The following is a 12,276-nucleotide window of genomic DNA, read 5'->3' on the forward strand; positions in this document are numbered from 1 at the left end:
TAGGTGCTCCTAATTTTCCTGAGCCCCATTTACATTTTGAAGTCTCTGCAGCCCTGCTCTCGTAGGTTGTCAGAGCTTGTTTCTGTTGCGAGTAGTTCATCTCTGCTGCAGTGCAGGACAGGTAGCTCTGGTGTTCCCTGGGGGATATGAACTCCTCTGCTGACTGAAAAGTTTTTTTTCTCTCCCCTTGCAAGAACTCTACAAAAAACAAAGTTTACAGAGCTGCAATTCAGCTAAACTGGAACAATTCCTCCACCCCTAACTTTTCTCTCAACAGAGGAGCCGATAAAGGTGAATCTACTCAGAGAAGGGAGTCAGCTGGAGGTGAAGCTGACAAAAGTTTAATCCTGATCACAACTTGTGTCTGTGTGTCAAGCAAGATACAGACCCCTGTGACATGTGTAACTCAGCAACAAGTGTTACATAGACATAAGTCAGAGATTTTCAAACGTACCTGAGTGGTACTGTGAAATCAGAAATAATCTCATCTCATTCTGATATTCTGTCCTCCATCCTTGGTGTTGTGAACATTTACAAATCCTAGGATGGGCAGTAAATGATAGAAACACAGGTGGCAAGTGAAATCATTCAATAAGAAAATTTAAAACACTGATGTGATGTGGATAAGTTACATGGCTCATTATACTAACAACGAATCAAACGACTCTTTAAAGCACAGACAGTTCACCTCTCAGCACAATGGGGGCTGTTTGAAAAAACAGCACCACATGGTATTGAGTAGGTTAAAGTACAAATGCAAACAGAAATGACACAAAGTCACTTTAGGGATGTCAGTTAATACCCAATAACCATTAAGGTCCTGACAAAGGAGTTACTCTCTATTCTGTAGCATATCTGCTCTCCTGTATTTTCTTCCTCATTGCAGAGTCTGTGTCTGACAGGCTCATGTTAGATAACAACCATCTTCTTGATGGCCTGCTACTAATCATTAGGAATTATTACAACAATGAGACGGTGACAATGGATACTGACTGATATAGAGAAAGAAAACCACGATTGCTTTCGTCTAACTCTACATCCATTTTTTCAAACTCTTCCTGTATAAATCCCTCCGTTCAGCCATCAAATTGACTGCCAGTGTTAGAGGTCCTTCATGTTGGTGGTGATTAACTGGTACATAAACACTGGTGATATTTTTTTTCTGTGCAAGACGTACTTGTGTTTGTACTAAACTTTATTAATCCCCAGGGACAGATTCATCCACTGCATTAGCACCTCATTCTGACCACTTTTGAAGCAGTGTGGAGCTGTTGCCTTTGGTCATAAACAACAGCAGGAAAATCCCTAATTAACATACATAGTTTTTGTTGTAAATGAAACTGTGTACCCGCGGGACACTCTGGCAAAAACTTTGAGAACATTTGAATTCCACTTAAAAAGGCTTAAGTTAGGCCTGGAAGAGCGCCCTGCTGTGAGGCGACAGCGCTAAGCACTGAGTCACTGCGCTGCCCACTGGACCGAGAGCATCTCAATAAAATGAATACATACGCGTCTGGAGGTTGGTGATGACAGTTCCACTTGTGAGGGGTCCTTTGGTGGCGTAGAGGGATACAGAGTAGGTGGTGCTTGGCTTAAGGTTAGACAGCTGGTGCTCCTGCTTGTGGCCTTCCACCAGGAAAGTATCAGCCGTCACTGGAAAACAAAACGCACACAAAATGCATATGTTTTCTGTATTTCCACAGTCCCACACATTCTCTGTTTTTATTTTTGATTAAATAGACTATATTTCTTTGAAAATGCACCATAGTATAGGAAAAATTTCATATTTGAATCTAAAATATAATATGAGAATAAATCTGAAATGCAAACTTATTTCTGCATATTCCAAGAACCTGTTAAAGGTATTGACATCTAACCTATTAGAGGGAATGCAGAGAAATTACAAATCTTGAACTTCTAATGTCTCTGAACTGACTGAAAAAGAAAATGTTACCAAGACATCAAATCTGTTCTGATTAGAAAAGACATTTAATACAAAGGATGTAGTGTCCCGTGGCTCACAGTCAGAGGTTTCATTTTTGGTGATAATGATGAGAGCAGCATCTACCTGCAAACGCTTTTATTCTGGTTCCAAATATCTTTTCAATTCAAGAATAATTCCTGGATTTTTAAACCAGCCATCCATCCTTGGACTACATGTATGTATAAATTTCCCTCAGACAGCGATGTTTGTTGATTCTGGGTATGTCTCAGCCTCCACAGCAGACATTTAGAAATCACTGTTCTTCCATGATACATCATTAATCTCTTGGATGATACCATGATAGTTTGGATTTTATGTGGGCGTTCTTGCAGATGAAAATTTACTTTGATATGCAGGACAAGACTCATTGGTGTATATTTACTTATTGACCTTGGTTTAATACATTAACACTCAAGGGAATTTGTCCACAACTTGCACTTCTCTAAACCCCTGACTTGGGCTGGTGTCCAAATATGTGTCCAGCATATAGATACTGTCTCTGTATCTGAGATGATCTGGCTGCAGTCCAGTCATTCAGGGTGTAATTTACACATCGACTCCAGCAGCTGAGTGATAAAGATTTCTCTGGATAACTCCAGGCATCACATTATATGTGGGATCATGTGCAAAAGAGAAATATGCTTGCTGTAACATATTCTCCTGCTAGTTAATGATAATCAGAGCAATATCGATGTTTGAGGGGAGGAACTGTTTTGACTTACTGGTTTAAAAGATACATTTTGACTACCAACACTGGGTGATGTTTGTGAAATAAGATTTTGTTTTTTAAACCTCCACATTGCAGCCTTCTAGCTAGGTTGTATTTGTGGCTGGCAGTCGTCCACTTCGGTACAGGGAGCAAATTATAAACCGACTCTGAAGAGCCAAGCGACATGGCTATCTCCTACCTGTCTGGATATGGCTGTCAGACATTGAAGGCACGGGTTGCATCAGAAACGCATGCTGTGTAATAGCTGCATTGTTTGTGCCAAGGCTAAGCAGTTCAACCAAGCATAATGAACTGTTCTGAAAGCAAGACAAATGGAGCTACAGTATATTGCCTGGAAGGATGCATCACACTGATCTCCCTTCTTAATGGGAAAACTGCGATGCTGCTGGTCACATCTCTGCATGCTGCACCTGCTGCTACTCATACTATATGCTGCTGCTACTATTCCTTAATCACTGCTGACAAGGAGGCGGAGGTATAGTGTTTATTGGTTTCCTTGTATATCTGTCCGTCTGTCAGCAGGATCAAATAAAAACTGCCAGAGTGATTTCTATGAAACGTGGACAGATGGAGCATAGGTAAACGAAGAATCCGGTATATTTTGTTGTGGATCAAAACCACGTTCTTTACAAGTGCGAGAAACAGCAGTGACCTTGGCAGAGATCTTTGCTCCTTAAATGCCTTCTAGGTGTGTAGAATAAGTATAGAGCATTTCTCAATAATGGGTTAAGTACATATTACCCAGGAGAGCACCTTTCATTACCAAGGTTACAAAGTGCTTCATTAAAAACAGACATAAAGCAAAGTAAAAATCGTGAAAAATATGATTGACGATGCTGTAATATTAAATGGCATCCAGATTAAGGCAAACACTTCAGTCATTATGAAAAAATAGCAGCTGACTTTTCATTATTTGCAGTTTCGTATTCGCCCAAGAATTTAAAGAAAAAAGAGCGTTGATGATTTTATTCAAATGTCTGAAATATACTAATTCTTCAATCCATCCATCAGTCCAGTCTTACAGAGAGCAAATGAGTGATAACTCACCCTGGTTGTGTGTGAGGGTCAGCACATAGTTGTCCACATTGGATACGGGGGGATTCCACCTCAGTAGGGCTCCTTGTGGAGTGATGTTGAGGGCCGTCAACTCAGCTGGCATATCCATCGCTACGGTTACAATACAATGAAAATTAAGCCCAGTGTATCGACAAAAACAACAATATCAGGCTCTTTTTGAGAGATCACTTATCATGATATGTGTGTGAACTATGAGGGTCCACTCAGTGTGAAACATGTTCAGAGTTAACATGTTTGTATGAAGGTCAGTTGTGTGAAAAACAGACACATACATTTTTATGCTTTTCTTTTCAAGGTCTTCATATGTCAGTAATACTAAACAGAGAAAAGCAGCAACGTTTTTGCAGCTGGAATCAAACGAGGTCTGACATTTTTGCTTGGAATGTGAATGAAGCATTTAATAAACTAGCCCAGTTAAGTCCAAATTAATTCCACACTGATGGATTATTTGATTGATAATGTTTTTGTTTATTTTCCAGGTCCACTGTCCACTTCTATGGTACATAAAAAAGAGAAAACACTCGGCATAGCTTAATGTATCCGCTGGGTAATCCAAGATTTCTCTTTCACTTAGTTGCCAGTAAATTAATAAGAAAGCCAGTATGTCTGGAAAGAATCATTTTCTCTCGTTTTGGCTTTTTTGACTGTGGTTGACTTGTATGCAAATTTGTCATGTTTGCTTATCAAGCTGTCATTCTGTAAAATGTGGTCTGTGATACTTTTGCAAAGACATCTAAAATGTCACTCAGATCCACGTTTAAAATGAGAAATTTCAAAGAAACAAACCTTCTTTATGTGAATTAAAATGATAGAAGCCCAGGCACAAAAAATCTCAGCATTCGTACTGATTGATGATCATTCTCTTTGCCACTTTGATCAATGTCTCAGAAAAGAGAAATAAATCATACAGTCAAACAGGCTATAGAAAGTGTGATGTTCTCCTGAGCCTACTGTTTCCCCACCCTCTTACTAATTTCATTCTCAGACTGCTGGACATGCCAAAATTGAGTTTGAATTTAATTATACCTTTAACCTCAGTGTTTCAACCTCAATTTCTCCTCAGGCGTGTTATTTTGGCACGACAGAGAGCGTGGCAGGAGAACACAGAACACTGCATGTGATCCAAAGCTCTGCCCAGATGAGGTAATTAATATTGCCCTGCCCTCGTCAGAATAAAAAAGAATAGCGCTCATTAGCACACAGAAGTGAGTTAGAGTCTTTCTTATCGTTGCGATAGATGAACAAACCTGATTAAAATCATTACTTTAATTGCAAAAAGGTTTAAATGAATTTCATGGAGGCTTGCCAAGTCAATTAGATTGGTGGTGGAGATGGAGTAGAGTTGGCCAAAAAAGAAAAAAATAAATAAACAGGTCATCCTCCTTCATCAGTCCTGTGATAATCCAATCATCACTCCATCTCCCGATTGCACTGGTGAATCACAGGCTTGTGCCTTCTATGTTGCACTTGAAAGTCAAGCCGCTGCGCTTAACAACATGTTTGGATTCAGGACAAAGGAATAGGTTTGTAAACATCAGTAAATAAACAATACAAGCTGCTTCTTAACTAATGTATGGGGCTGTGGTGATGTCACATACTAACGGGAAGCTACCGAAATACACTATATTTGCCAGCTATTGCCAAAATCGAGCCTGAAATACATGGAAGTATAGACACCGAGATAATGATCGTGAATTTGGCAGCTTCAGCTCCAGTGAAAACCTGCTGTTCCCACAGACTACATGACAGACTGCGGAGCAAATGACAAAACCAAGTGCCAATGGCACAGTGAAGCATTTCCAAACACTGGAGTAATCCTTCCACATTGTTATAAAAGCTGTAACAATGAAGATGCGGGAATAACGAACTCATAGTTCTCTCGTAAAGTGCTTCTAAAGCTCAGTACAGTGCCTGAGCCAGCGTTATGTGGGAGTTGGTCAACTGGGCCAAGTGGTACTTTACTGGTGTCACTGCTTAAGGAAGACGATAAAGACTACTGTGGTAACCATCAGTGTGAGTGCTACAAATGATTTAAAAAAACAAACAAATAACTATTATTATTTTAGGTATTGCTGTATAACTTTGTTGCATTTTTGGTTATTCTAAACAGAAGGATATTTTGGGGAAAACATGACATTATGTGAATCAAAAACTAAAGATCAGCTGTAGCCCTTTGTTTCCATGGGGTTCAACCATGCCACTGGTACATATTTTAATCAGTATTTTGTTTAACTTCAAAGAATGTGATAATCATTTAATAACTAGAAAACCAGACCAATTAACTGCAGCTCACATTTAGTATTAGTAACTGTTTTATGATGATTCTGCTGTGTGCTGCAATTTAAAATTTGTTGATCTTTGACCCAAGATGTGCTGAGCATTGTGGGAACAGCCAATCGCTGATCTCCACTGCTTGAGACAGAAAGGTATAAGCCTACATTTAGCCTGCTATTCCCACAATTGTACATGGGAAGAGAAAGAAAGTGATGGGCCTTATAGCAATGACAGACAATGACAAAGCTTGAGTCTTCTTGTGTTTGAGGCCAGGAAAAGTACATCTGCTGATGACAAGATGAAGGAGATGAACTATGAAAATAAAACCTGCCCACACAAGAGGTTCGTGTCAGAACTACAAACAAAAAAGTCAGTGCAAATGAGAGCAGTCAGCGTAGCCAAAAAAAACCAAAAGTGTCGGCAAAAGTCGGATCAATGGGAAAGATTCAGAGGGAACTAAACAGAATGACAAACTGTCAAAAAGGAAAAGATCAAATAATTAGTTTGCAAGTTATAAGTTTTACTTTTGACATGACATTTTTTTCAGAGATTTTTCCCCCCTCAAACACTTAGTTTTGTTTGATATTGAAGACGCTACAATAAATGTTATTTAATGGCACAACAACATGAATCACAAGACTCTCCTCCATAATTTGGCTCATTATGCTGACAGCTTGAGTCACCTTAAACTGGTGAGTTAGACTTAGATAAGCATCGTGTGCAGACCTCTGAATGTCCTAAGATTATTTTAATGTAATTAAGATACAATGCATGATTTTGGCTATTATTTATTTGTTGCTTTCTATAACCATTAGCAAGTACTGGCACAAGGCTCATCTCTCTCGTGGTCTGATTCAGTCCTTTCTGAAAAAAACGTTAGAAATCTCACAGAGTGAGGCTTTCTTCTTCAACAAAAAATCTTTAACAGAGAGCACTAACACCAGCTGACAATGCTCTTTACGGTCAACAATTTATTGTAGAGTTTGGCTAACTCACAAAATATATGTCTATAGGTCTGCTAACAGCTCTGATTCTTCTCTTGATTTTATGGAGAATGAGAGGTCGTATTAATGAGACATATTATGTTTTAATGGGGTGCAGTTGTGCTCTTTGACTGAGCTGCTAGTGTTTAAATAACAGTTATTACTTTCTCCAAGTTAATGTGTTTAACAAAGGAGATAATAATTACCATAACATTAGCACAGCATTCCGTGTTCTGCATACGTGTGAGATATAACAGAGATCTCTGCATTATGGAGCTCTGCCTCCAAAATAACAGACCATTCAGTTAAATGACCAGAGTTGCACTTTCATTTCATTATATGAAAGTTTTTTTTTCTTGCAGCACAAAAGTGGACATGTTGCACTAAGATTGTGTAGCAGGGTCGAAACAGTGTTAACCTGAAAACCGCAGGACACCAAAGACAATTCCAGTTTAAAGAGCCTCACAGTTTTCGGATAAAGGAAAGAGATTTTTCAGATACTAACACCAAGCGGTCAATTTTTTTTGGTCTCTTTCCTCTTATTTTATTTTCAGCTGTGTATTATTAAGCAGAACCTGAATAAGATATTGTTCCCTTAGTTTCTACTTGGTTTTAATTTGCCATTTCCTCTCCCTGACATGACGTTGTATTTTACACATGCTGGTTCTTAGAAAGTGTTCTTTGTCAGTTCGTTTCCATTGGTATTTTGTGGGTTATTTAGACAGCACATTCATTTAAAATATATGTGTATTCCTTTCATCTATTTGCTTTTGAGACAGCTCAGGCAAAAAAAAAAAAAAAAAAAGGAAACAAGCAGGAAGGACTTTAACGGTCTTTTGACAAAATTCAGTTTTGGGAGGAGTAATACTTTACCAGGGGTCCTGACACTTGGCTAATGAGCGGCATCATTAGCCCTTAAACAGGGCTTCACATAGTCCATTTAGTGTCAGCCTTCCAAATTCATCTTAGATTAGCAGTACCTGCTGTGTTTGCAAAATTACGTATGGCTTCCTGCTTTTTCAGCCCCTCTCGCTGTAATTGATTATGGAAGTGAAGTAAGTAGAAACTGAGGCATTACTCAAGTCATTACATACTTGTCCAGGCAAAGCTGGATTACTCTTCCAAATCCCCTGTTTATGTATTGTTGCATTAAAGGGTCCCTGGTTGGGCATTGTGCAATGTGAGGAAAATGGTATTTACCATTTCTAACAAGTTTGACTTTGGAGTTATGTTTTTTTCAGGCTATTAGGGCTCTGGTCATTGTAAGTACACTGGAATTGTTGGAAGGAGGAGTAGATAATGAAGCATTTGGAGGGAAGGAGAAAGACAGGAGAAATAGAGTGAAAGCAGGACAATGAGCATCTTTTTTTTTCTTCTCACTGGATTCCTGAACCTGGCGACTCCGGGTGAATCAGATCTCATTGGCATGCAAACACACCTTCTGCTCTCCTCGTCTCTCTCCAATCCTCTGCTCTCCTCAGCTCTCTTGCGTTTTCTTCTCTCTCTCATGCACAGTGGAGATTATGCATACAGCAGTAGAAGAGTGTGTTAATCTTAGGTTACTGGGAATCTTTCCCAAAGAAGAACCGAGTCTGCTATTCACATGTACGTGTGCAAGGTTGTGTTTTCCCAACTTGTGATTCAGTGCTAAGTTTGAATAGAAGAAAACTTGAGATTTCTTGCTCATGAAATAGGAAAGAAATGGGAAGAGAGAAAGAGGAGTAAGATTAAAGACAGAAGGATTAAAGGAAAGAGAGAGGAAACAGAAGACAGAAAGACGGAGGAGAAGGATGTTAAAAGAGAGAGAGAGCCGGAGAGGGAAAGGGAGGCATAACGGTACAGAAGGATCGAAGTGAGTCAAAAAGATAAAGAGATAAGGGAGGAAAGTGGCGAGAGAGATAGAGGAGCGTGAGATGGAGCTGGGAGTAGGTTACCAATTACTGGGTCATGGAGTGGACAGTTTCATCTGCAGCAGCAAAGACTGCACCTCCTGCAATGTCAGCTGTTCGCTCAGATTTTGTGTGAGGTGACTGTGTATGTACCTGTGCAAGTGAGTCTGTTTCTCTTTTTAGCACATATCTCCCAGTGCGCAGCTGTTATTGTTGTGGGTAGCACAATTGGTTTGAAAGTCTAGCAGAGGAGGAGAAACTGCTCATTTATTTTACATGGCAAACATTTTGACCCTGTGCTGCCCTCTGACAGTGGGAATTTTTATCAGAACTAGAGCTAAAGCAGTAAGGAATGTTTTTTTTTTTTTTTTTTAAGTATAGCCAAGCCTTACTAACCAATCCTGCTGCAAATACAGACAAATACACTATAATACAAGGCAATATGCTACAATTTGTCCATTAATCAATGATAGACATAAGCTGGTAGTAATATTGACAAAAATTGATTCTTAATTATTATTTATTCAAGCAAAATTGCCAAACATTGTCTGGTTTCAGCTTCAGAACTGTGATGATATGCAGTTTGACTGTTGGTTAGACTGAACAAACAAATTGAGGATATCACTACAGCAAAAAATCTAAAAATCACATTTTATGGAATAAAGAATTAATCTGTTAGCTGACAAAATAACTGGTAGATTGAGTGACAGTATGAATAAGCATTAATTGTAGTTGATTTTCTATCTTCAAGCACAGTTGTTTCTCCACAGAATTTTACCTTATGTTTTAATGCGACATTTTTCTTTCTTTTACTAATAAAATATATTTTATGCTGTATTTGCTTACTATTCTCGCATTGGTTCATGGTACATGGTTCTTGCGGTGCTTTTATGTTTCAGTTACATAACGACAGTCTTGGTCTAGGTCTGGTAATGACCATATCCGCCGGTTGGAGAAACAATCAACTAATCAGAACTTTGTAGGTGCGTAACATCCTTATTTATAGCTACATGTACAAAAAAAAAAAACACATAACGTAAAAATGATGACAGGTGGACAGAAAGATCTCTTGCTACTAAGCAATTAGGGAAAAAGTAATAGATAAATAAATTAAGAATCTGATAAATGACAAGTCATCCCTCGTGAACTTGTCAGGATGAATTAAACAAGTGAAATTAAATGATTATCAGGCTGTTAGCTGGTATCTCTTTAATATAGTGCTAATGATGTTTTCCCATTAGCTCCTACCTGTGAAGACAGAAGTGCTGACAACTTTGCTCTCCTGACTCCCTCTGACAGCGTTGAGACTGATCTCATATTCCGTAGCAGGAAACAGACTGGACAAGGTGTAGTTTGTCACGTCGCTGTCAATCACCATGCTGTCCACTCGACCTGCAGGACACACCAGAGAGAGGCCAACATCTGAACATCAGAACAGTTGGCTCCACTCTAATCTTACATTTTGTCATGTACAGGGTGTACTGTGTAGCCAACTGGTGTGTGTTCTGCATCACAGAGTAAATATTTAATCAATGTAGAATTTTAATTAAAAATTCTATTAAAGTTCACTGATAAAATGTTAGAATTAATTAGGTATAACACAGTTTGCAACTGGGTGCTCTACTATGAAATGTATCTTACATCAGAAAGACCCTGTGCGGCAAATGCCAAGTTCACTTAACTGTAACAAGCAACAGAAGTGTGCTTTGTGTGTGTCGATAAAATAAATACCATGTTATTAAAATTCAGTTAAGAAACGCATCACATGATGTGGTGTGGAGCACGCTACCTCTGTCTGACTGGTAGGAGAGCTTATAGTATTCAAATGGAGCCAGTGGTTTGATCCAAGAGATGGTCACCGAGTCCTCGGTCACATCTGACACCATCATTTCCTTCGGTGGGTCCATGCCTGAAAGTAAGGCGATTTATAAAGAAGCATTAACATAAGGTCACAGTGGTACACAATAAAAAACAAAACAAAACACAGGAGCCTGAATGTTTTAGTTTTTTGTTATGTGTAGTGGTAGATAATTAAAATAAGTTCAGGAATTTCTACAGAAATTACATCACATTGCTAGCTGTTCCTCTCCAAAAGCACATACATTTTTAATGCAAATTTATCGGGGAAAAAAAATTTGCGGAGAAAATCGAGCTGCATGCTGCTAAAAGAACTCAGTGCTTAGCATTAGTATTGAGGATGAGCAAGGTTGAAAACAGAGGAGATCCCCCTCTGCTGACGATGTGTTTTATGTGTCTCCTGAGACTATTGAGCTGCCATGGAAAAGGTTATGGTGAAAACAATGTGAGCAAACAATTAAACCGGTCCTTAGCTATTAGAGAAATATAAAGAGGGATAGTTGAACTGTAAGGAAAGTAAAAAAGTTCAAAAAAGGAACAGAAAAAGACAAAAAAGAGACAGTGATCACTTCTATCTGTTGTTGTGGACTGTGGGTAAAAGTACCCACTGCTCCACTCCCCCTGCCCTGCTTTGAAAAGAATAATGGCTACTATTCACAAGCAGAGGGGGCAATTTATAACTCCTGGGATTGAACTCATTTAAATTCTACTTGTATGAAATACAATAGCATTAGTTTAAGCTGTGATTTTTCATTCATGCATATCTTACTAATTATGTTTGCTTAGGAAAATGTGGTATCCAAGAATAATGGCCCGAAAATGTATTTTCTCATGAACGTTCCTGAAAGTATGAATGTAAAGAAGTAACAGTTCTGTCAGAGATATAGTGTTATTCACTGCATCCCCCAGGAAGATCGCAGTAATATTTGCACTGTGTAAGCTGAGGCTAAGTTACTTCAAACCACTGACTTGTGGTAGAGTGACTATCAAGAAACGATAGACCAAACCTGGTACAACTGTGGCTAAAACTTACAGAAACGCAGAACATTTCAAATGTATCAAATAAATCAAATGTAACACTAAAAGCACACCTAATTATACAAAGTGCCGTTTCTCATCATTCTCACATTCAAATGCATGAGATCAAAGCAAGACAGAAATGACCACAGTCTAAAGACAGGTGCAAGAAATACCGTACACGTGTCACAAATCCCCATCCAATTTCACCTTTGAAAATCTGCTTCTTATGTGTGGGTGAATGTAAAGAGAGAGAACGAGAGAGATGGTCCTCCAAGCTACCAAGGTATTATTTGAACCTGGCACAATAATCAGGTGGCAGCATGCAGGTGTTTCTGGCACTGATGTTAAGTTAACACCTCCATTGTTCAATGCTGGCTTTCCTATTTTCTCTATTTGTCTTCAGCCCCCTCTTTCTTTCTCCTGGGATGATTTCCCTTTTGTCTCCCTTCTTAGAAAAAAAAG

General features: G+C 38.8%; 1 protein-coding gene across 9 annotated transcripts in view; it reads right to left on the reverse strand.

Moving 5' to 3' along the window:
- tnr (tenascin R (restrictin, janusin)) overlaps nucleotides 1-12,276 on the reverse strand; it is a 181,968-nt gene that overhangs the window by 27,092 nt on the left and 142,600 nt on the right. For all 9 annotated transcript variants that reach the window (XM_055014368.1, XM_055014374.1, XM_055014373.1 and 6 more), the window contains 4 exons: nucleotides 10,727-10,846; nucleotides 10,186-10,329; nucleotides 3,762-3,881; nucleotides 1,510-1,653 (listed from right to left, as the gene is read on the reverse strand). In XM_055014368.1, coding sequence (XP_054870343.1) covers nucleotides 1,510-1,653; nucleotides 3,762-3,881; nucleotides 10,186-10,329; nucleotides 10,727-10,846 — 528 coding nt within the window. The remainder of the gene's footprint in view (nucleotides 1-1,509; nucleotides 1,654-3,761; nucleotides 3,882-10,185; nucleotides 10,330-10,726; nucleotides 10,847-12,276) is intronic.

The sequence above is a fragment of the Amphiprion ocellaris genome, chromosome 10 (assembly GCF_022539595.1).
Source record: "Amphiprion ocellaris isolate individual 3 ecotype Okinawa chromosome 10, ASM2253959v1, whole genome shotgun sequence".
Classification (NCBI taxonomy): Eukaryota; Metazoa; Chordata; class Actinopteri; family Pomacentridae; genus Amphiprion; species Amphiprion ocellaris.